General features: G+C 49.5%; 1 protein-coding gene across 7 annotated transcripts in view; it reads right to left on the minus strand.

Moving 5' to 3' along the window:
- The window catches only part of C9H1orf109 (chromosome 9 C1orf109 homolog), a 40,930-nt gene that overhangs the window by 14,280 nt on the left and 1,541 nt on the right, over positions 1-25,109 (minus strand). Inside the window, exons 3-7 of one of the 7 annotated variants that reach the window (XM_033114893.1) lie at positions 22,872-23,051; positions 20,289-20,407; positions 5,099-5,204; positions 4,152-4,329; positions 2,913-3,031 (exon numbers count right to left, since the gene is read on the minus strand). In XM_033114893.1, coding sequence (XP_032970784.1) covers positions 2,913-3,031; positions 4,152-4,329; positions 5,099-5,204; positions 20,289-20,407; positions 22,872-23,051 — 702 coding nt within the window. Of the gene's footprint in view, positions 1-2,912; positions 3,032-4,151; positions 4,330-5,098; positions 5,205-18,610; positions 18,811-19,123; positions 20,115-20,288; positions 20,412-22,871; positions 23,052-25,109 lie in introns of those variants that run through there. The other 6 variants (XR_004423890.1, XM_033114896.1, XM_033114895.1 and 3 more) reach the window with 6 other exon arrangements.

Here is a 25,109-nt window from a genome sequence, read left to right on the forward strand (position 1 = left end):
CCAGGCCATCACCTTCCCTCCTGGGGGGGTCATTTGGGAGCCAGATGTGGAGCTCCAGCCTCTGCAAGGCAGGGGAACAGAGGGAGCTGGAGAATGGCCTTTGGAATCAAACAGCTGCAGACACTGGAATGTGGGCTCCACCACTTGCACAGGAACTGTGTGATCTCCGGCAAGTTTCCGAACCGATCCGAGCCTTCATGCCAACACCCCCACACCCAAGGGTTGCCAGAGGATTAAAGTGGATCACTGATGCAACACCAGTGAAGCAGTGCCTGACATAAAAGGTGTGTCACACTTGGAGTCTCCACGGGGACATGGAGATTTAGCTAATACGGCAGCAGATCCTGTGGGTAGAGGCAGGTGCTGGGTGCTGAGAGCACAGCCTCGGTGAATTCCAGCTCCCTGGGCCCTGGCCCCTCTGCCATGGAGAGACAGGGAGAAGCTGCAGGGTTGGGGCCAGCTCGCCAGGCTCAGTCCCAGCTCCACACCTACTGGGGGAGTGACCCAAGACAAACCAGTCCCCTCTCCAAGCTGCGGTTTCCTCCTCCATCAAGCAGAGAGGACAATAGTCCTGCCCACCCCAGAGTGGTGATGTGAGAAGTAAACGACCAGACAGGGATCCCAACTGTGTCTGGTGCGGGGTAAGCCTGCAAAGAAGTTTCTCTCTCCTTTCTCTATTGAAAATTATCTGATATTGACTGATCTAAGCCCTTTACATACAGTATCTTATTTAACCCTTAAAACACCCTCTGAACACCCAAATGTCCATCAACTGGTAAACGGATAGATGACATCTGATGCTCCCATCAATGAAATACTACTCAGCAATGAAAAGGAACGCAGTACTGATACATGCTACGACATGGAGGATGGACCTCAAAAGTATTATGCTAAGTGAAAGAAACCAGACCCCAAAGACCACACATGATATGATGCCATTCATAGGAAGTGTCCAGAAAAGAGCAGATCCATAGAGGCAGAAAAAGGATTAGTAGCTGCCCGGTAGGAACAGGGAGTGACTGCAACTGGGCACGAGGGATATTTAGAGGGTCTAAAATGGGACTGGGATGATGGCTGCACAACTCTGTACACTTAACTAAAGATCACTGCATTGAACACTTAAAGTGGGTGGTTGTACATTTCATCCCTCAAGAAAGCTATTTAAGAAACAACCTATGAGATAAACATTATTAGTCCTTTTACCCTTAAAACAATTCACAGTCAATTTCTGGGATTCTATGCCAGGTTTGTTTGCTTTCAAAGCCCATTACTCAAGTGCTTTAATTTGGGAGACAAAAGAAAAAAAACAAAAAACACGTTTGTTTTCCACTCAGTAGCCAAGAATCGGCTCACAGAAGTGCTGCAAGGAACAAGGAAGGGGCCTGGACTCCAGAAACGGTCATTCCCCAGGGAAGGTGTCCCTGGCACTGGGGCTTCACGAGGGACCACTGAGTTCTGGCTGCCGCTGTCCTCCCCTCCACTGTGTACACTACATATATGTCATATGTCATATACTACATATAAAGCCGTATTGTGAACACCGATTGAGTTCCAGGCTTTGCACTCAGTATTGTCTAGTGCAGGGGTGTTCAAACTTTTTGCAACGTTTTTCACCAAGGGCCATATGCGGGAAAGTACACAAACAGCCGGGCCACTCACTCGAGGTGAAGTACGTATTGCCTCACCTGGTTTATTTAAACAACCTAAATATATTTTTGGAATTTGCTGTGGGCCAATTAACAATGGACTGCGGACTGCAGTTGGCCCGTGGGCCGCAGTTTTGACACCCCTGGTCTAGAGTCTAGACAGTATTTCTATGTTGCACAGTGATACTGCAAAGTAAGAATTATTACTTCCATTTTGCAGGTAAGGAAGCTGAGCCTCAAAGAGATGAAGTAGCTTGCCCAAGGCCACACTACGTACCAAGTGTGAGTCCAAACAGAGCTGAATGGTCCAAAGTCTCCTTTCTTCCTAGAATCTCTCCTCCATTTATTTTTCTTGATCCCTCCAAGCCTGTCTACCTCCTCTGTCTCTGTCTTCCCAGCTCCCTCTCCTATCTGCCTGTCTTTCTTTGTCTCTCTTTGCTTGCCTCTGTCTCTCAGTTTCTCTGTCTCTGTCTCTGTCTCTCTCTGGGTCTCTCTGTCTCTGGCTCATTTATTTTTTAATAACCACAATAATGAGAAAAGCTCCTTTCCGACCCTCCTGGGGAGGGAGACAAAAGGAGGGGAGCCCAGGGAAGAGGGGGAGGGGTAACCTTCCCTCTGGCTCCTGAGAAATGTAATAAAGGGCCTGAGAAAGTGCTGGGCTCCACTGCCGGCCAGTATCCTGGGAAAGGGGGCGACCCCCTCCCCCACCACAGACCCGGCTCTGCACGGGCCTGGGGTCAGGGGAGGGAATGGCTCCGTGCTGGGCCCCCCTTCTCCAGCTCACAGGCTTTATCTCTCCCCTCCCTGCTGGTGGGAGCAGTTCCCCCAGCTAATCCGCCCCTGAATATGGTCCATGCCAGACGCCCTCCCCTGACCCAGACCTGCCAGCTTTCCCAGGAGAGCTGCTCAGAGGAGAGAATCACTCAGGAATTGTAGCCTCTGGGCTCACAGGAGGTCAGGCTGTCCAGCCCCCTGCCTTCTGCCTGTTCAGGCCAGCTCCCCATGCGGCTGTGTCCAGCCCCCCACCAATGTCTGGCAAGAGGGGGCTGGGCCTGCCCACCCCATCATGGCCTGCAAGGAGCCTGATGCCCAAGTGCTGGCTGTTCCCAGATTGTCTCCAACTGCCCCCAGGCCCTGGCATGAGAGAGAGCCCAGGATCCCCCAAGGAAGAGAGAAGGCTCTGCCCTCCCCTCTGCCCCCTGGAGGACCAGCATTGGCCAAGACAGACGAGCAAGTTACGGTGTCCCCGTCAGCCCCCAGCCTCACCTCGCCCTCCAAGGGCTACTTGGAGAGGGGCTTAGCAGGTCCGAGGTGGGAGAATGCCTTGGTCCGAGCTCCTTATGAGACTTGAGGGAACCATGGGGATGACAGGTGAGAAGAGACTTCTGGGGAAAGGGAAAGGAAGGCCAGGTGTGGCCATGAGCTGACATGGACACCTGGCAAGGAGCAGGGGGTTGGTAAGATGCAGCCAACTCATCAGACAGGACACCGAGGCCAAGTTCACCGGTGCAGGTGGGCATATCCAGCTCCCTACCCAGGACCCGGGGTCCTGTGTGCCCAGGGAGACTGTGGGTCGTGAGGCTGCCCAGGCATTGTCATCCTGCTGCTCCCAGGTGTCTGCAGAGTTTTTCCACTGCCAAGAAACCACATTGTGGCAGAGCTGACAGCGTCTCCCACCTGGCCAGGGACGGGAAGGAGGGGTTGGGAAGCTGGAGCCGGGGGGCCTGGGACTGAGCATGGATTCACCCACTCACTGGCTACCTTCTACCCAGCCTGGTGCTGAGTTCCAGGAATAGGGCGAAAGAAATAACAGCTTATTCTTCAGAGGGCTTGCAAAGCGCCAGGTACTGTGTTAATGCATTATCTCACAAGACCCTCACCGCAACGCATGTGCTATCTGCAGTTTGAAAATTAGAGGTACAGAGAAATCGTCTAAGGCTGCACAGCCAATCACAATTCAAACTCAGCACCGAAGGGCACTGCTTAGAGCGCGGCTGACTCCACAGCCTGGGCAACACTGCTCGCCCAGGGATAACGAGACACCCTTCCTATTTCACAAAGCTCACAGACAAGAGAAGAAGTGAAGGAGGGCTAGGGTGCTGGGAGGTGCTGGGAGACGCCCAGGAGACAGAGGGTGCAGAGATGTCCGAGCTGGGACTCAGTCCACATTGTTAGAAGCAGGAAGGCAGAGCAGTGACCTCACTCACAGGCACTGCCAGCAGATCCCGCGCGTTAGGCTCTGCACAGAATCCTAGAGCAGCCCGGTGCCCAGTGGGCAGCCAGAAAGAGCCCACACTGCAGCATACCTGGGCTGACGGGCTGGCTTGGCCTTGCCCTAGGCACCCTTGCCTGGAGCCATGCGCAGAGGAAGGGAAAAGGGGTCCAGATGGAACGGGGAGACAAAGACATCCCCAGCTCCCAGCCTGATTCTGTCCGTGCCGGGGCCTGCACTGGGCTTTGTGAGCGGTTAGACGAGCCCACTGGGCAGCCAGCTCCCGGACCCACCTTAACGAGCCAATGAGGTGCCTTCCCAGCGCCTCCTCGAGAGCTGTGGCCACGGGAAGCAGAGTGAGGAGGGCACCAAGGGAAAGGCAGGCAGGACAATTCCAGGGCTTCCAAAGACCCCTCTCCTGGGTTGCAGGATGGTGTGGTGAGGGCGGGCTGGCTGCTTCCTTTTCTAAATCTGCAGGAGCAAAGGCCAGAAAAGTAAAATCTTTCCTAAACATCCCACCCCATTGGCACAACACTTGTGCCTTTTAAGACCCTTCCTCGTTCTCTCAGATGATTTTGAACCTCCAGTCCTTCAAGATAGGAATTACAAAACTCCTCCATTTGAAAAAAGAACCTGAGGCCCAGAGAGGTAAAGAGCCTTGCCTGAAGCCGCACAGCCAGTGAGGAGCAGTGTGCAGACATTGTATCACCCAGCTCCTCAGCCTGTGCGTGGAGGTCCCTGGTATCTGCTGCAGTTGACGGAGCTTGGGGGTGCTGAAACCTTGTCTCCCCTGCAGGCAGCTGCAGGTGGATGGGTACAGCTACCCCCTCACAGTTTAGCACCAGACACCAAGTGGTTAGTGGGCAGGCAGTGGGGGCTCTTCAGGACACGTGTTTCCACTTTCACTGAAGTTGGGAACTAAGAGCAGAAAAACCTGTGAAGTTGCTAATGGGATAATGGAGAAAGTATTTATTTATTTTTTGAAGGGGGCCTATGAGGATCGGGGCGGGCTCAGTGTGGGGCTCAGAGGCCGGAGGTCAGCCTGCTGCTAACAGGGATTAAGCAGACACCGTGGAATGAGGGGGTTTCCGGAGCAGAGGCTGGAGGCAGGGGCTCTGCCGCTCTCAAAGCCAGCTCTCCCTGGAGAGGGCAAGGCTGGGCCTGAGGACTCAAGTCACTTCTAGGTAGGGGCATGCATGCTCTGAGCTTCCCTCCACACCCTGCTTCCTGCTGTCCCCACCTGAGATGCAGGCCTGTGTCCCCAGCAGTCTTCCGAGGAAAGCTCCAGTGACTGCCTCCCATATTGCTGCTGCAGCTGGAGCGAGACCGTCCCCAGGAAGCTGGTTCTAGTTGAGAAACGTCTTTGTGAGAAAGGACCAACGGGCCTGGCCTCCCCACCCCTACTGTTGAACCCGACATCTTGCCAGCTGATAGCACTGCCCTTGGATCTCTCAGTCCTGAACTGCTTAGGAGCCCCACTGAACTAAAGGGCAACAAGTCCTTTAGACGTCATGTGGTCCCATGGCTTTCAGCCATGGATTTGGGTGAGGTGCCCAAGGCTGAGCAGGTAGGACCCCATGCCTCCCCGACTCCAACCAGAGCAGCTCTGCTTTTATTTTTTTTGCATATGGACATTCCACCTCAGATTTCTCTCCAAACTACTAAAGTGTCCACTACTATATATATATAAAAAAAAAAACCAAAGCATTTAAATATCCTGGCTCTCGCCCAGTCTGTGCAGGTGAAATAACCTCAGGGCTCGGAGAGAAGAGACTTGCCCAAAGTCACACAAAGCTGGAACTTCACTGGCAGTCACCTCCCTCTGCTGGAGTAAACAACACGACTTCAGGAAACCAGACAGAGACTACAAACAGCTCCTTAGGGAGTGAGGAGGAGGGAAAGAGGGTAGGGGTTGATGCCCCTGTGGGTCTTGCGAGGTTGTTTCATTTCTCAGGGCATGAGGCCTGCACAGCAGAGGGGACAGTGAACACTGGGGTGAGGGCGGAGAGGATGGCAGTGGCCCATCTGCAGTCAGGCTGGAGGCCCCTGCCTTTGGGGCTGACCCTGACTGTAGATAGGGTCCTTCCTTCCTGCAGAGGCCCCTTCTTGCCTAGTGGCGAGTAGTCCTGGCCCAGGTTCCGGGGTCCTCTGTCCAGGCCGGCCTGAGTTGCTCCTTTTAACCCCAGCCCAGCCTGGGAAGGCTGAGGTTCTGGAGAGTTCCACCCTGACTCTGCTTCCTCCACCACTGAATGTCTGCTAAGCATTCCAGGATTCCTGATATCCCACTGTGCACCAGCTGGCACCCACCGCACTCTTGGGGAGGCCTGGCTGCCCATGGCTTGAGAGCTCACCCCTCTTCATTGCCAATGCCCTTCCACCAGGAGAGCTCTTAAGATTCTGGTCAGACGCAGGCCCACTTCGCCAAGCCCCGCTCACCACAACAACATTCTGTCCTTGGAAACATGTGCTTGACATTTGTCAGTTCCATTTCTAACCTGCCCCCTACCCCCACTCTCTTTCCTGTTCTGGTCCCGCATGCAGTCTTTTCCTTGGGGAAGCAAGAAGAGGCATTTAGGGAGGACACCCATCTGCCTCCATGCTGCCTGGCTCTGGGACAACAGGCTTAAGTTATTCCTGGAGATTTAGGCAGACATTGGGAAGAACTTCCTGACCAACATGGGCTTAAAAACAGGAACGGGAGCCAGAGGAAGATGGTGAAATCATTGGCCCTGGAGACATTCCATGGGGGCTGGGTTTGGGTGGAGGCCTGAGGGGCAGTCCAAGGAGGAAATAGGTTACTGTTAGGGGCCCCAGTCCCACACCTGGCCACAGGCCCGAAGTCTGAACCTCATCCCTTTGTTTGACAAATATGAGTCGAGTGTCTTCTCTGTGCCAGGCATCTACTGGGTTCTGGAGAAGAACAGAGAACAAGGGACATGGTGCCTGGCTATCCTTCATCCTGGACGAGGAACCGGGCAACTTCACCATATGTATTGTCAGTGACAAAGAATCAGGAAACAAGGACAGGACACTGGACCCAGTCTAGAGAGGGATTGGGAAGGACTTCCTGGAGGAAGAGTCTGAGACGAGAAAAAGAGGGGAGGCAGTAAACAGAAGATCCTAGAAAGATGTCACCCAGGACTTGTACCCCATTGAGATACACCCAGCAGCTCAGCTAGGCGGTGTCAAGGAGCCTTCTTCCTTTCACTGATTTTCAAAAAATGGATAGCCCAGTGAGGAGAGAAATAAAATCACCAGATCACACGAATGACCATAACGTGGGGAGATGCCCCTATCAGCTCCCTATTTTTAGCCCAATGTTTGGCACACAGTAGGACCTCAATAAACATTTGTTAAATGCACAAGACATTTGGTTAGTCAGGAATTTACCCCTCCCACTGGCTCTTTTCCTTCCAGACTGCAATACATCTCAGCTTTGAGCCCCACCAAGGAGAGGATTAACCTCCAAAGTATTGAAGTAATGTATTTACCAGGCCTTTCTCCCATTACTGCGTCCTACAAAGAAATCAAAGCAATGATAGTTAACGTGTACTGAATGCTTACCATGTGACAGGCACTGTTCTAATCACTTTACATGTGTTACCTCATTCATGTAACCACCTGCCTTATGAGATAGACTCGACCATGGTTTCAATTTACAGGTGAGGAAATCGAAGCACAGAAAAGTTATGTATCTCACCCAAGGTTACACAGCTAATACATAATGGAGGGAAGCAGTTTATGTGTGTCTTACAGGGTGTCAGGCATATTCAGGGCCTTTCCTTCTTAGAACAATTAAGAGAAGCTGGTATCATCCCCTTTTACAAATGAGAAAACCATAGCTCGGAGAGCTAAGTAACTTACCCAGCCTGGAAGTCGCTCCTCTGGAATTTGGCTCACCGTACAGTGCTCTCTCTCCCTTACACCCCATCAGTTCCCTGGGGCCTTTCCCGAACTAGGGTGCAAACAGCTGCTCCTGGTGAGCTCTGGCAAGGAAGCAGCTCCAGGAGGAGAGCTGGCCTGGTGACTCGCCAGCAGGATTTATGTCCTGTCCAGGGTGGACAGTTTGGCTGCTGTATGAAAGGCTGAACAGAGCTCAAAGATGGAACTTATTCCCATTAAACGATTGCAAATGTCAGGCGGCAGGGCCTGGGAGCTCCTTGAGCACGCACCCAGGCGGCTGGAGGCCAGGCTGCCCGTTACGAGCATGCCCGCTGACCTCATGGTTGCTCCTAATGCAATTAGAGCCAGCTAGGAGACAGTGGATTCCATCACAGAGCCCGAGCAACGTGCTCCCCAGGAGAGCCGGGGGCCCCTCCCGCCTGAAAGATGGCGCTGGGACAAAGGGTGTTGTTCTAATTAATTGAATGAGATCCGTTTCAATGCAGATGGATGCAGAAATTACCTGCAGATGTGACTATGCACAGCCATTTTAACTGTCCGGGCTGTCACGCAGGCGTGGGGAGCCAGGGCCTCTTGGAGCAGGATTCATTCCATGCAGCCCCCTGCCTCTAGGCAGGGCAGACCTGTGCCAGCCTGAGCTGAGGAATGATTGCTACCTCTTTTGGGTCTCCTGGCCATCGGGGCCCACTGGGGCCCTGCTGTCAGGATGGGACTCCCCAGGGGTCCTGGCTAACGGCCTTGGGGAGGGCTTCTGCAGGGCTACCTTGGTGCAAGGTGCCAGTGGTGCTCTGCACACTCCCGAGGGCCAGAGTCCTCTTCCACGTGTGCTGCAAAGTCCCCTTCCCTGGGTCTTTGAACCCCTATGCACTTTTGGATCGTATAAAACCGGATCACACATTTTTAAATAAAGATGCGATAGCAGTGGTTCCCCCACTGATGACGCAGGATGCACGAGAACATGAATTGATTCATTCATTCATTCCGGCACCCATGAGACTCCAAACTCTGTTCCCTGTCGGGCCATAACAGAGGGTCAGACCTGGGCCCTGGCCTGGAGGAGCTCACAGTCGAAGGAAAGGAAGCAGATGTATTAATAGCCAGTTACACAAAGTGGGATGGGCTGACCTACTGGAGGACATGATACTAGGGGACGCAGAGGAAGGAGGTGACAGCATGGGTGGACAAGGCCGGCTTCACAGAGGAAGTGATCTTTCAACTGAACCACGAAAGGGGACTAGAAGCCCCCCAGGGGAGGAAGGGAGGAAGGCACGAGAGTTTGGGTTGCTACCTAGAAACTCTGGGGATCTTTGACAGGACAGGAGTAAGAGGACAATAGGGTTAGATTTATATTTTAGATCGATCCTCTTGGCACAGAATGAACCAGGAGGAGAGAGACTGGGGGCAAAGGCCAGCAATAGTGCCGGCCGTGAGAAAGGAGAAGAAAGGACAGATCTGAGAGGTGTGGACATTGCCACCCTTGGGGACTGCTGGAGCACAGGAGGGGAGTGGAATGAGGCGGCAGATAAGGGAGGAGACGAGGTTGAGGAGCCTGAGTGGCTGGTGGGAGGGAGAGCACCATGGCGGGAAGGAGGGGAGGCTCCTCAGGCGTGGCTGTCCAAGTGGGCCGGAGCCAGAGAACCAGGACCTCCAAGTTATGGTCCTGCTGCCTTCCGAACTTTTGTGAGCACTTCTCTTCTATTTTCCTACATCAATCAGAATGTTAATTCCCACCCCAATTCCATTTCCTCCCAATATGGAGAAGGCACAGATCTTTGAGGCGAATCACTGCCTAGAACCAGTCCATGTGGTGTTTTCTGGGCCCTCCAGGTCCACTCCAGGTGCAAGGACAGAGAAGTCCTAGGCCCAGGCTTCCCACTGAGTCTGGCAGTTTCCTCACGCAGCATCCATAGCGGCTGTCCAAACCGTCCCCTCTCTCTTCAAGCCTCCACCTGCCTGCGCCTCCTTCAGCAACCCTTCGTGCCTAGTGCCATCTAGACGCCACCCCCTCCACTCAAACTCACTGTAACTGCTTCCGTCCTTCCCTCCCCTGGTCTTACGCCGGTTTCTCACCTGTGCTCTGGGATGTGGTGCCATCAGTCATCCCCTCTCAGCCTACACAAAAGGTTCCTGTCTCCTCCATCCTAAAAGACCCCCTCTATATCTCCTTTAAGTTATTCTCTCCCTTTCCCTCTTGAAAGTCTTTCTGCACGCATTACGTGCACGTCCTCATCTCTTTTCACCCTCAGCCCAGTGCAAATTAGTGTTGCCTCCAACCCAAGAAACACTTCTTACAGCGTCCTCATCCTACGTGACCCTGACTAGCCCAGAACTTCCTTCTTAAAACTGTCTCCTTCCTTGGCTCCTGGTCCCCAGGACCTCCTGGATCTCCTCTGACCCTCTCTGACACCCACTTGGGCCATGTTGCCCAGGTTGCGATTCCCTAGCAAAGTGCCTCAGGGGCCATTTCTTCTCTCCGTACACATTCTCCCAGCTTTGATTATCACTGTAAACCTGACTCCACTAGGGACGTCCAAACCCATCTATTCCAGAAGTTGGATGTCCCCTCCCCCTGACACTTCTAATATTCTGTCTGCCACGCCCTACCCTAAGACTCATCAGCTCCTGGGTCCCCTACTTTGGGAATGGCCAGCAACCTGGAGCCATCCTCCCTCACTCCCTGTATTCAATTCATCTCAAGATCCACTTGATTCCACCTTCCAAATATCATTGGAATCGACTTTTCTCCATCTCCACTGCTGGCACTCTGGCTCGGTCTTTTTATCTCACACCTGGACAGCCTCCCGGTCCTCCTGGGCCTGAATGAGTCCTCCCTCCAGATCCACGCATGCCTGGTCTCTGCCTCCGCTCCGACCTCATCTGCCACCGACCCCTGTCCCTCCTCACTCCGGTCCCTTTGCCTTCCTGCTCTTTTCTGAACACGCCGAGTTGTTCCCACCTCAGGACGCTCTGGAGGGCTCTTCCACCAGATCAGCAGTTTTCAAACTCTTTGATCCCATGACTCTAATTTCATGCTCAGAAACTGAGGATCCCGAAGTGTTTCTGTTTGTGTTCATGTGGGTTACAGCTATCGGCACTTGCCAAAATAGAAATTCAATCTGAGAATGTTTTAAAACACTAGAATACACAAGTCCATGCCCTGTTAGCTGATGTCATTACACTTCACGGGGCACGTACACTTGAGAGAGAATGAGAGTAGAAAAGGTATATAGCGTCTTAGTAAATGTTTCACCTGGCGGACGCCCTGAAAGGGTCTCAGAGTCCCCAGGCCACACTTTGACAACGGCTGTGCCAGAGGATATGTGTCTCTCTCTTTCACTTCATTTAGGTCTCAGTGTAAATGTCACCTCCTCAGAAAGCCCTTCTGCCCCTTACCTGCTACCCAAGTCATTCTTTCCTGTTACTACTTCCATGTTCTTTATAGCACTTATTACCATCTGAAATTATCCATCTTGCTTATTTTGTCTTTCCCCACTGGAATGCAAACACCATGTGGGTAGAGATTCAGACCTTTCTGTTCACCTTAGAGCCCAACATAGCACCTGACACACAGTAGACACTCAGGAAAAGATTCTTAAATGAATGAGTTGTATAAAAGCAGTTGTTCTCAGCCTTTGCTGCATAGTGAAGTCATGGGGGGCGGGGAAGGATGTGTTTTTAAACTTCCTGCATCCCAGCCAATTAAATCAGAATCTCAGGGTGGACACAGGTGTCAGTGCTTTATAAAGCTCCCCAAGTGACCCCAATTGCAGCCAAGAATAAGAACCACTGGTCTAAATTCATAAATCCTCACTGACGGAGGGCTGTTTATTCCCCACTGGGTGAGAATTACATAGGGTGTAAATCCTGGCAACTCGACGTCTTGCCTATCCTGTGCTGGGTCAGGCTGCCAGGCCTAGGGGCGACTGGTGGAGGAAGCTATCAGGCTGCAGTCCTTCATGGAAGAGAAGTGCCCTCCTCAGATCCTTGGACCAAAGCGATGGGATCTGCAGCCTACATAGTTGGTGCTGGTTATTCTCACACACGTCTGCAGGGATTGCTGTACGGCTGCATTCTCCCCCCATGCAATGGTGTGGAATTCTGGTGCTTTGGCGACACCTGGAGAATGATGATGATTCCAGTGGATAGAGATAGAAATGAGACAGGTCCCCAGATTGCCCCGGGCAGGAGGGAGGATCACAGCTGCTGGCCTTGCCTCTGAAGTGCAGCCAAGTGTCTCCAGGAAATGACACACCTTATGCGATGAGCAAGGCTTTCCTCACTGAGGGGTCACCAGAACCTCTGCCCGCTTCAGGGGCTCACTGTTCTGGGAACCACTGTTTCCCCACAAAGGCTGGAGTCAGCCACCATCCCACCCAAAGCCGCTCCTGAGGGTAGGGCCGAGAGGGAGAGAAAATGCGCCCTGCACTGTGCCAGGTACTCTCCGGTAGGGTTTCCGGGCGGGAATTCCCGCCCATTCTCAGGAAGTTTTTTCGCTTTCCCATTCCTGAATCCCAAGATACAAACTGTTCTCTGTTCTCCACGATGAATCGTTTCCACAAAATGACAGCCAATACTATCAACCACCTGGGTTCAAGGAACCGATGTTCCCGATTTCCTGACCAACTTTTCTTGGGATTCGGGAACAGAAAAGCGAAAAAAATTCCCAAGAATGGGCGGGAAGTCCCACCCGGAAACCCTAGCGATAAATAGGAAAAATGTCTAAGAGTAGTAGTACAGAGTGAGTAGTACATTTATTTCCCATTGTGGGTATTACTGGGTTCAAAGAGCTGATTTTCCTGATTTCCCAACCAACTTTTCTCAGGATTCCAGAATGGGAAAGTGAAAAAAATTCCCGAGAATGGGCTGGAATTTCCGCCTGGAAACCCTACTCTCTGCACACGGGCTCTTGCATCCCAGCGGTTGTCAGAGGGAGATAATGGTCTCCATTGCAAGGGGAGGAAAGAGGCACAGACAGGTTCAGATGACTTGACTAAGGACACCTGGCCAGTTCCGTGTCAGACGACTGCAGCAGACTGGGATGCTAGAGTTCATCAGCTACTGAAATCTCAGACCAGCGATGTGACCTTGGAGAAGTCGCCTGACCTTCCTAAATCCGTCTCCTTATCTGTAAAACCTGGGAAATAGTACCTGCCTCACAGGGTTGTTGTAATGGATATAAAAGCACTAGACATAAGCCTGAAGCACAGAAACTGCTCAATAAATCGTAAGTATAGTGTTATCCTTAGAGGCTCCCAAATCCTTCTTTCCATCACAGCCTGCTGCTTCTCAGAGGAAAATTAATACTTAAATTTGTATGATACGACTTCAAAGTTCTTTCATGTGCATTATTGGCCCATTTCACTCTGGCAGCGGCCCAATGCAGTTGAAACTTTTATCTACCACCCCACTTTGTTTTTGTTTTTTCGATGAAGACATGGATGGGTCCAGAGAGGTCAAGTCACCTCCTCAGGTCCCGCGGGGATGAGTGACAGATGTCCCGACTCCCTGCCCAGAACCTTCTTCAGTGTAAGGCAGCAGCCACCGAGGCCGTGACTGACCCTGGCCTCAGGCAGAGGTTACACCCTGGGTTCTCTGGGAAAGAGAGAGGCAGAGAAGCCTGAGGTGGGAGGGGGTGTGGAGAGGAGGGTGGAGCCCTGTCCTTGATGTGGTGGCTGGGCCCAGATGGGGTTGTCGCCACAGTCCTAGGGTTTGGCTGGGAGAGCAACCACCGTTTCCTCTGGTGTAGCAATGCCCAGTGGATCTGGGAACCCGCTGGGCGGAGCTGGAGCAGGGAGGGGGGATGCTCTGCCTAGCTTGGCCTGGGGCTCTTCGTCATTGGGTGGGAGTCTACTCCTGTCCTGTGTCACTTCCATCAGCAGGCCCTGCTCCTAGAGGAGCAGGCACCTTCCTCCTGGTGGAGTGGGCTTAACTACAAGTCTTTGCTGAAAGGTGGTAAGGGGCCAGGAGCAGGTGACGCGACACTTAATGAGTTGAGATTGGGAGGCACCTCTTTCGGGCGGTTAGAGATATTGTCATGTGACAGGGATTGGCTGTAACCAGAAGACGGGGTAATAGGAGCCTTTGGGAGTGGGGCAAGGCCACATTCCTCAGTAACAGGTAAGTAAGCTGTTCTGCGCAGGCTTGGACTTGGACTTGGGAGGAGAGAGGGTCGTCCACAGCTCAGGGGCAGCGACCTGCATTGCAGAAGGAAGTGGGGCAGGGCCAACGATGCAGTTTGCAGGGCCCAGCGCAAAATGAAAATCTGGCCTCTTGTTCAAAAACTATCAAAAGTTTCAATAGGGTGACAGCAGAGCATTAAGCCAAACTGGGGCGGGGTGGGGGGGACCCTGGTAAGTACAGGCCACAGGCCCATGAAGCCATCCTGAAGTGGGGAACAGGGAAAGTGAGCAAAGGATGAGGCCACGTGAAGGGCAGCAACAGGGGTCGTCTTCCATCCTAGTGGCCTCCCGACCAAAATCAAGAGACCCTATAAACACCTACGTGAACAATTCTGGACACAACATTTCCTAGCCGGACAGCATGCTCCACCGAGGTGTTTATAGCTTTCCCAAGTAACCAAGCTACCTCAGCCAACCAGCATCCTTGGAGAATCCAGGTCTTGCCTTATTTGGAGGCGGGATGGCATTTAAATTTCATCTCCATCTTGGGGGAGCTTGAAATGCTGGGAAATGCTGGGAGACCATCTGGGAAAAAGGCCTCTGGAGCTGTTTCGTTAATTTACAGAACTGACAACCAAGGCTAGGGGCCTTTGGCAAGTACCAAGTGTGATGGCCCAGAAAAGAATCAAAGTATTAATAACGGGCTCGGCTGGCATGGTCCTCCAGTCCCCTACGCGGGGGTTCGTGTGGCTGGGAAGCCTGATGTCTCCCTTCCACCAGAGGGATCAAAATCAACTTTCAGAGCAACATAAGCCAGGGGTAATTTTTAGCACAGACGTAACTTTCTAGTTCCTTTTTCCTACCCCTCATTTTTCAGTTGCCTTTAAAGAGGCCGCACAGATCTAAAAAACAAATCCAAGTTTAAAGAGACAAGTGCAAAAATGCAAACTGGGCAAGGGGACAGAGCCGCCAGCTGGACAAAATGTGCCTGGAAAACAGCACCCCCTGCTTGGCAGGTGTCGGGGATTTATGGTTAAAGTTTTGCAGACGTTTCATCACGTTAGGAGCCAGCTCAGGAGACCCTCATAAAATCCTTATATGAAAGAACAAACTAGCTGATAAAAGTCAGCTGCTGCCTATAAACGCGCTGTGGGGATTGCGATTGAATAGTGGATTTATTAGTCTGGGCTCTCTGAGAATTAAGAACTACTGCGCACGTCTGAATCGGGAAGACAAGTGCCTGAGCGCAGAGCATTGCTCCTTGCTCACATGATGGCCAAGGGACCACGCTGACCCCCTCCCCCGTCACTTACTCCCTTGGAGACCAGAAGGAAGATGCTCGCTGGAATCAAGTTGCTGGGGATCTGCTCTTACATTCCCCTTTCTTGCCTCCCACAAAAACAATCAGTCATTCTCCATCCATGGCATTCCCTGCACATTTTACGATCGCATTTCTCACAACAGGCTTATGAAACTGCCTGGCCCACTAAACTGTGTGCTTCTCTTACTGATCTTTGTAGCCCCAGTAATGGGTTGTGTGCTGCGCACACAGGGAGGCCTGTGAGGCAACATACCACGGACGTTCTTACTACCCCACTGCGTGCAGCATGGAGGAGTGCGGGGGACAGAGCTGAGGTGCCTGCTGGGATTGAAGATGAGCTAGATGATGGGAAGCAAGAAGAAGGGAAGAAGGGGTACAATGAGGAAGTGAAGGCTAGTTTCTTCCCCAAAGGGCAATCTGTGGCTACTCTACCCAGTGCTCGCTCTTGCTCTCTCTTTCTCTCCTGCTTTTTCTCGGGATTAAGGTTATCTCTTAAAGAATGACCCTACAACAGAATGAGGGGTACTTGATAAGAAGGCAGATACCTAGACCCTCCCTACATATACTGGATCAGAACCTCTGCGGCTGGGGCCCTAATATGCTGTACCAGGTACTAGTCTTGGAAAAAATGACTTTCCTTTGCACTTTGTAGAAACCAAGAAGGAGCCTTCCAGGAATGATGGGGAGGAGGGAGAGTGCCTGGAAGGGGCCGCCCCCCCACCCCCACCCATCATTCCTTAAGGACTGGCTTTCTCCTCCTAGCACCTGGCATCAAGGGCAAAAGGGTAAGACTCTGGCAGACAGCCCCAGGACTCATTCCAGCCCTCCTGGCTATGGGATCAGAAGGGAGATTAACTGGCAAGGTTGCAGCTGCCCTGAGAGAACCTTGGCTGCCTCCTGTGCCACTGCCAAGCCAGATGAGTGCTGCACGTATTTCTGCTGTTTGGAAGAATCATGTTCTAAGCAGGGCTGGGTATTCAGGAAACCCAACGCTTGTCACTGCTGAGTAGGTGTTAGGGATGCTTTTGCTTTCTATGGCATAGAGGAAACAGTGATGTAAGGGAAAGACCCCTTTCACCAGAACCAAGAAAATGCTGGTGCAGATTCTGGCACTGTCACTGACACGCTGTGGACACTTCGAAAATTCACTATGTCTCTCAAGGCATACTTGTTTCACAACACAGAGCTACACACTTAGGTGACTAATAAATCTCAAGTGAATTTCAACCTCTTAAATGTTTACAAATTTCCCCAAAGCCTTCACATACCTCCTCTCACTTCAAACTTATAACCCTGTAAGGACATACATCATCCTGTCCATTCTACAGATGAAGAAACTGAAACAGAGAGGAAATGACTTACCCCAGGTCACTTGGCTAGTAAGAGGCTGTGCTGAGACTTGAACCCACGTCTGGTCATTTGCAGTTCAGCAAGGTTTCCCGAGTTGATTATCCGTGCAGTGGTTCTTTCCCCTCATCCCTGAACCTGCGCCCCCAGTTGTGCACTCTCCCTACCTTCTCCCAGGGAGAAGAAATTATAAACAACCCAGAGCTTGAACAAGTTGCAGATGGCACCTGGCCCCTATCAGCCTGATTAAAGTCAGACATAATATAACCACCAAAAGGCCCAGACGCTGGGCAGGGGGAAGTCCTCTTCAGAGCCTAGGTTTCCCACTGGGTTTGAAAAACCCCTCCTCTGCCTGGCAGAAGAATCTTGTGATTGATTTCTAAATGTGGATGGGGAAGAGACAGGAAAAAGAAAGAAACCCAAATTCCTCATTCATCCCAACAGATTGTCTCACAGACAGTGAAGGTGGTTCTGAACACAAAGAGTCTATTTCCCCAACTGAGGGAACAGAAAAGAACGCACATTTGACATCTCAACCCACAAGCCAGTGGCATGCTTGGAGGAGGGCTAGAAGGACTCCCACGATGACGATTCTCCCAAAATTAGCTTCTAAATTTAATATGATTCCACTAAAAATACCAACAGAATTCTTTTTCTATTGGGGGGTGAGTGGGTAGGGTGGGATTAGCTAATTGAAAATTTCAGGGAAAAAGGCATCATGAGCTGGTGGGAGTTGAGGGAGGGTTGCTGATACCTAACAGATAGAAAGACTCTGGAAATAGCCTATATGTCTGTCAGTAAGGGTCTAAATAAATTATGGTATACCCAGAAAACTATGCAACTGTTTAGAAAAAATCAAAGAAGCTCTTTATGTATTTACATAGAATGATCTCCAAGATACAGTAATTAGAAAAAACAAGGTCAAAACTGGGTATACAGTATGCTACTATTCGTACAAAATTATGGAGAACACATAAAAACATATTTGCTTGTTGTATAATAGTATCGATTACCCCAAAACTTACTGACTTAAAACATTTATTATGTGTTTCCATGGGTCAGGAATCCAGGCACAGCTTAGCTGGCTGCCTCTGGCTTAGGTCCTCATTAGTTGTAATCAACTTGTTAGCTGGGGCTGTGGTCTCACCTGAAGGTTCATCTGGGGAGGAGAGGCTCTACCTCCAAGCTCACTCAGGTGGCTGTTGGCAGGCGTCGGCCTCTCACAGGAGATCTTTTTTCATAACCTAGTTTCAGAAGTAACATCCTACCACTTCTGTAGTATTCTTTTCCCTAGAAGGAAATCTGTAAGTCCAGCCCACACTGAAGGGGAAGAGATGTACATGGCGTGAATACGACTAGAGGGGGATCACAGGGGGCTAGCTTAGAGGATACCCAGCACTACACTTAGATAGGCAAAGAATATTTTTGGAAGAATACACCAGAAACATTTAACATTGGTTGCCTCCAGGAAAGGGAAATGAGTAACTGGGGGAGACCTTTTCATTGAATATGCTCTTGTACGCTTTGAATTTTGTATCAAGCAATAAGCACAATGCCTGGCACACAAACTTTTGATACAGGTTGCCTTCCATTCTTTCTCAAAAGCTGCCTTTACTCAGGCTGTTCCCCATGCATGGAATGCCCCACACTCCTCTCCTAGCAACCAAGTAAAATTAGCCTCAAGCCTAACTCAGGTGTCACTGTCACTACGAAGTATTCTCAGGAGCAGGTATTAGTTGTCACCTCTGTTCTCCCACAGCATTCTGTTTTAACCTCAAATACAACACTTTAATTACTGTATTACAATTTAAATCTCTTCAACTCAGTCTGGTCCTGGGATCAAGCATCAACATTATCTGGAACCTCAGAAATGCAGAATCTAGGGCCCCGCTCCAGACCCACAGAATCAGAATCTAAATTGTAACAAGATACCAGTGATTTATATGCACATTAAAGCTTGAGAAACACTGGTTTAAATCTTTCCCTGGTTGAACTATAAACCTTTCTAAAGCTCTCTTTCATCTCTGTCCTCAGAACACATCATGAGACCTGACACCCAAACGTCTTTTGAGTTAAGTTTTATTTACAATTATTATGCATGTAATAGCATAGTTTAAAAAAAAATTCCTAGAAGAATATATATATCATATTGTTAAAAACAGTCATCTGGTAGGTGGACAATGTGCACTTTCACTTTCTGTTAATACTTCAATTTTTTACCATCAGAATGTATTATCTTTATAGGCAGGCAAACATGAAGATCTGAAAAAACAGGTAAAATGTAAGATATAATACATTCGTAAAATGGAATATGATAATGTATATGATGCTACATAATTGTGGTGGTCTATATTTACTGATATGAAAAAATGGCCAAATTATATATTTTTGAAAAAGACATTTAACACTATGTATAAATGATACCATATATATATATATATATATATATATATATATATATATATATTTTAATTTGTGAATATGGACACTGAAAGGATATATATCAAAATCTCTGATGGAGCTTGTTTTGTACTTTTGTACATTAAATTTTTTTTAAATTTTCCTATGATTTTTTAAAAAGCACATATCACTTTTGTAATAAGAAAAAAATGTCATTTTTATTTTCAAAATTATCTATACCCTTTGTTAAGACCCTTCACACCCAACGACCCAGATTTTTACAACAGCCTAGGAAGTCGGTGGGTCTGGAAGTCCCGCGACCATTTCACAGATGAAGACACCTGGCCTCAGAAACACAAGCCTGATCACCGGACTCGGGGGTAGTGTTCTCCCACCCACGCAGCTACTCCAAGATCAGAGGAATGTGGCAAATCAGGTGCCAGTTTTGGTTCAAAAACACCCCTGTGATTTTAGGAGACCCACTATCCTGTTACTTACTCTCAGATATTAAGAGCAATGAGAGAGCACCTTCGAAGACAAAGCATTCCGAATGTCATGCTGCACCACCTCCCCCTGGCGGTAGGCTCTGGAAACTAAAATGGGCTTGATGATAAGGAGTTCTGGCAATTGGAAAACAATTACTGTTTTCCATCAACATCACTCCTATTTCTTTAAATCATCAAAGTCACTTTCTCTTCCTTTAAGGGGTTGAGGACTGACACAAAACCAGGACCTGGTATCAACTAGGCTCAGAGCGCTGGATGACACCAAGGGCAGCACTAGTTTCTAGCCCCCGTCCTTTCCTTCCCTCCCACTTCTGTGGCTGCTGTTCCTGCCCACCGTGTTCCTCTGCACTGCTCTTCCTCCATTCTCTCTGCCTCCGTCCTCTCCCCTGAGCCTTAGGAAAGGGTGATGGGCGGCCCGTGTACCCTCAGCCATGACCTGGCAGGGAGAAGCCCCAACATCAGAAACATCTAGCACAGTCCTCCTGAAAGTCAGTCCTTAGGCTCTACACACTGATTTTTCAAACATCAGGTTGCGATACTGAAATTTCTTTACAAATACCAGAGGGCAGCACTATCAGTCTTCACCTGGGTTCCCTGGCCTCCAGATAAATACACAGCTTCCTTACTCTTCCAGGAAGAAGGAAACATTCAATAGGATATCTGGAATAGGAAGAGAGAAAGACTGTGACATACACCTCTCCAGAGAACACAAAACATCAGACTGGTTAAAGGATACAGAGGCGCTGGGAGGGCATCTCTACAATGCTTCCAAAGAAGTGAGACACGGCAAGAAAGGAGGCGAGGACACACGGGGGAGTAAGTGAGAACCAGTACCTTGTACGAGGTCTTGGTGTTCATCCTCCGAAATCCGGTCCCAGGCCTTGGGCATAGCTTGGATGTTCGGCAAGTCTCCCCAGTGGATTGAGGACAGGAGGTACTTTCTCTTCAGGTACCTTCCTAGAAGTTAAGGACTGCTCAAAATGAAAATGAAGTATGCTGAAGGAAAACCATACCCTGAAGAGAGCTACAGATGAATAAAAGTGAAAGTGCAGCTATCGTGACATTTTCCAGGGGCAGGATTCGCCCACGCTACCCGTCCCTACTGAGCACCTCTTCACTCACGTGGCTCTGTGCTACACGGATGGAGGAACGGAACACTGCTCCTGCAACCTAGGGTCTCACCACGAGGAGGAAAAAACCAGAAACTGCAAAGGAAGACTCTACGTGAGAGAAAACTCAGTGGAAGTTCAGAGGATGAGTTCATCCAGTTTAGAGGGTAGCAGGAAGATCCCAGCTGGGAGGAAAAGCCTAAGCAAAGGCACAGAAGTGGGGAAGCCTGGAATGGATTCAGGGACAAGTAAACCTTCCAGTCTGGCTGGTATGGAACAATGTGTAGAGCAGGAGGAAAGGTGGTTGAGAAGGCAGGTTGAGCCAGAACACAAACAGCACTACAGACCAACATGGGGCATCTGCGCCCTGCCCTCCCAACACAAGCTACCAAAAACTCCTGTACAAGCAACATGATCAGAACTTAACCTCCTGAAGATATATGGAGTGAGGTCACTCACTGGGGATGGCTTAGAGGGAAAGAAGCTAGAGACAGAGAAACCTGTCAAGAGGCTGCATGAGATCCAAGTCCAAGTGAGGAGTAAGAAACTATGGAAGAGGCAGTGGGGATAGAAGAGGGAAGTACAAAAAGCAGCAGGGAAACAGCATCAAAGGACTTGACAAGCGACTGTGTAAACATGCTCCGAACAGTACCTGGCAGAGTAAGTGCTCAGTAATGTTAGCTGCAGTTACAGCTCCTACTGTGCATGCTGTTGCTATACTGCAATTAAAAAAGAAAAGAGAGAGAAAGGGGTGGGGGGGCGGATGGCTCAGTTGGTTAGAGAGCGAGCTCTCAACAACAAGGTTGCCGGTTCAATTCCCACATGGGATTGTGGGCTGCATCCCCCGCAACTAAAGATTGAAAAACGGTGACTGGACTTGGAGCTGAGCTGTGCCCTCCACAACTAGATTGAAGGACAACGACTTGGAGCTGATGGGCCCTGGAGAGACACACTGTTCCCCAACATTCCCCAATAAAAAAATTTAAGAGAGAGAGAGAGAGAGAGAGATGTTACTTAAGCTTCCAGCCTGGGTGATTAGACAGGGTTGATTCTACAACTGATGGAAAAGGGAGCTGAATGTGAGGGCTAGACAGAGGAGTTTGATTGTAAATCTGACTTTGTAGTTCTGTGAGCAATCCAGTTAGAGGTATCTCCAGGAAACTGAAAATCAAAATTAGAGACAAGAATAAAGACTGGATTTGAAGTTATTCAAATGAATGTAGAACTTTAAACCAGCAGGTTAAATGTGAGTATCAGGCAAGAATTGAGAAAAAAGCCAGACTCCAACCAGCTGGTCTTTCGGCTTCTACCCGGCCCGCACCGCCCACAAGTCTTTCCTCAGAACACAGCCAGGGTGATTCTGTTACAAACATACTCGTAGGGGGTGGCTGGTTAGCTCAGTTGGTTAGAGCGTGGTGCTCATAACACCAAGGTTGCCAGTTCAATCCCCACATGGGTCACTGTGAGTTGCGCCCTCCTTTAAAAAAAAAAAAAATACACATAGGTTCAATTATGTTAGAACTTTCTAATAGCTTTCTGTCTCTGTCACAGTAAAAGCCAAATCCTTTCAAAGACCTTGAAGGCCTCCATGCTCCAGCCCCGTCTCCCTGACCGCATCTCCTGTTAGGCTCCCCATCTTCATTCTGCTCTAGCCGCCCTGGCCGCCTTGCTATTTTCTGAACATATCAGGCACACTCGCACCCCAGGGCCTTTGCACGTGATGTTTCTTCGGCCTGGAACACTCATCCCCCAAATAGCACATGGTTCTCTCCCTCACACTCATCAGGTTTTTCTTCAAATGTCACTTTCTCTGTGAGGCCTGTCCTGCTCACCCTATTTAAAATTACAACTCCACTCTCACCCCTCACCCCTCATTTCCCCTGTTTTATTTTTCTACATAGCACTTATTCTATGGTTTCCCTTTTTTTTCAAATCATTATCTTACTTATTTTTATTAATCCTTTTTTTTTTTAAGGAGGGTACAGCTCACAGTAGCCCATGCAGGGATCGAACCAGGGACCCTGGTGTTATTAGCACCACGCTCTAACCAACTGAGCTCACCAGCCGCCCCCTATGTTTTCCTTTTCTATTGTCTATCTCCCAGCACCTAGAACAATGTCTGGCAGGTAGTAACTACTCAATAAATGAACTGAGGAATGATTGTACGAAGGAATGCAGGAAGAACCCAAGTTTAGGAGCCAAAGAAAACTAAGCCATACTCTACAGTTTTGTACTCTTGTTAATTTTGAAATTAAAAAGACTTCCTGGAACAGCTCTGGGCACTATCTGAAATGTGTGCAAAGGATACGAACTTCGATAATGTCTCTCAATGTCTTGCAACCATTCCAACATGTCAGCCACAGAGGGGCTCACAACGGAAGCCTGCAGGACAGCATCAATGCCGATTGCGTCTGCGTGCTGCTCATAGATCTGAAGCACTTGTCCCACGTGGCTGCTGACCGTGTCACGCACCTTGAGGAGGGCAGCTCTGAGGGAAGGAGTCCGACATTAGGCTCCTCATGAGCAAGGCCGAAGGCAAGTTTCTTCAAGCTTGGCACACTGACATTTGGATCAGATGATTCTTTGTGGTGGAGAGCTGCCCTCTGCACTGCAGGATGTTTAGCAGGTTCCCTGGCCTCCAGCCACTAGATGACAGGAGCAAACCATGCTCCCAACCCTCCCCAAGCTGTAACAATCAATAACATCTCCAGATAGTGTCAAATGTCCCAGTGGGAAAAACTGCCTCCAAACGAGACTCATTCATCTATGGAGATTGGTTACAGTGGCCCAAGACTTAAAAATTGACTTAAAGATGGAGAAGCTGAAGAAGTGACGTGGCTCTCAAACCTGTGTGATAAGCCCAGCTGCCAAAGAAAGTGAAGACCAACGGGCCTTTCTGGGGCTGCCATAAGCTGTATAAGGAGTAACTGCTCACACAGTCCCATACCACGTATGTGAAAGGAATAACCAAGAAGAAATTGAAGCAACAAACTAAGTACTATCCACATGCTACCTAGCTACCTAGCCCAACATAGTAAGTTCTTGAAATTCAGTACAGTTTAGGCTCTCGATGCACACAGATTACTGTGGATCATAGGAAAGTTACTTATTGACAATTGTGTATAAAAACAGTCTGTTTTGCTTACTGCACATCCTAAGTACCTAGAACACTGTGACTGGCAATAGAACACTTGTTGAATGAATGGAAAGGGATACTTGCAATAATGCATATACAGTGCTCAGGGAAGTGCCTAGCTTACAGTTAGTATCTCTCTTATTCCATTGGTGACTCCAAGGGGCCCAGACACCAAGACTAAGGCTACAACTTCCCCAAAGGCAAGACATTCCCTAGCTTAGAACTGTGGCTTTCAAAATGTTTGACCACAACTCGCAACTGAAAAATAGATTTAAAATAAGAGCCCACTACCCACACACAACTATGTAATTAATTAAAATAAAAGTTCACTCTTTCAGTTAGTTCACTGAATGTCTCCCTTCTACTCAACTAAGGAACTAAGTCTGGTTCATTGTTGTATTCCCAGAACCCTGTGTTTAGCATTCCATTGGTGATCAATAAATGTATTTCGTACAACTGAATATAAAGAAGCTCCCCATTTTTGACAGTTTCCTATTAGTCTATGGCACAGACTCTATACGCTAGAACCGTCTTTTGTTCTGGTCAAGGAGAGGCCACATGGGCCCTGTCTTTTCTCTGTCCTCAGAATCTCTGTCCTCTAATCCATAATCTCTATAAGATAGAGAGTCTAACATTAGGCATCATAAGGGCTGAGCGATGAGCTGGCCCTGGGCCCAAAGGCACTAATGTACAGCAGAACCAAGTAGCGGGTAAGAGGTCTGGCCTTGGTGCCAGGCACACGAGGGTTAGAATCCCAGCTTTGCTATTTGCTGTGAGACCAGAGGCAATCTGCTTGAACCTGTTTCCTCACCTGCAAAATGGGATGAAATGAGGTTAAGTTACAGAGGTGTTGAGAAGGTTTTCTGAGGTCATGTATGTAAAAACTCTTAGCCCTGGCATCCACCAAGTTCACATATACAGTTGACCCTTAAATAACACGGGCTTGAACTCTGCAGGGAGATATTTTTCAATTTACCCTCACAGTTCAAACCTGAGTTGTTCCAGCGTCACCTCCCTGGTTGGGTATTCACCAGGGGCATGGATACCCAACCAGGGGCATGCGGAGGCAGACTGTAGTTATACCAGGATTTTCCACTGTGCCGGAGGGGGGCACCGCTAACCCTCTCCCCACCCCCGCCTGTTGTTCAAGGGTCAACTATAGCGCCTCAGTGTTTTTTACCAAAGAAAACTGTAGAGGAGAACTAACAAGCTTTCTCCACTGCTTTTTTGTTCCACCTCTGTAACTTCTCCTAAGTCTACCACTGCCATGCCTAGCCTCTGACAAGGGAAATGCCAAAAATGGCTTTTTTTTTAACTTTATTTTTAATTTTTTTTTTTTTATTGGGGAAGGGGAATAGGACTTTATTGGGGGAACAGTGTATCAATCTTAGTTGTGGAGGATGCCGTTTA

This window comes from Rhinolophus ferrumequinum, chromosome 9 (assembly GCF_004115265.2).
Source record: "Rhinolophus ferrumequinum isolate MPI-CBG mRhiFer1 chromosome 9, mRhiFer1_v1.p, whole genome shotgun sequence".
Taxonomy (NCBI): Eukaryota; Metazoa; Chordata; class Mammalia; order Chiroptera; family Rhinolophidae; genus Rhinolophus; species Rhinolophus ferrumequinum.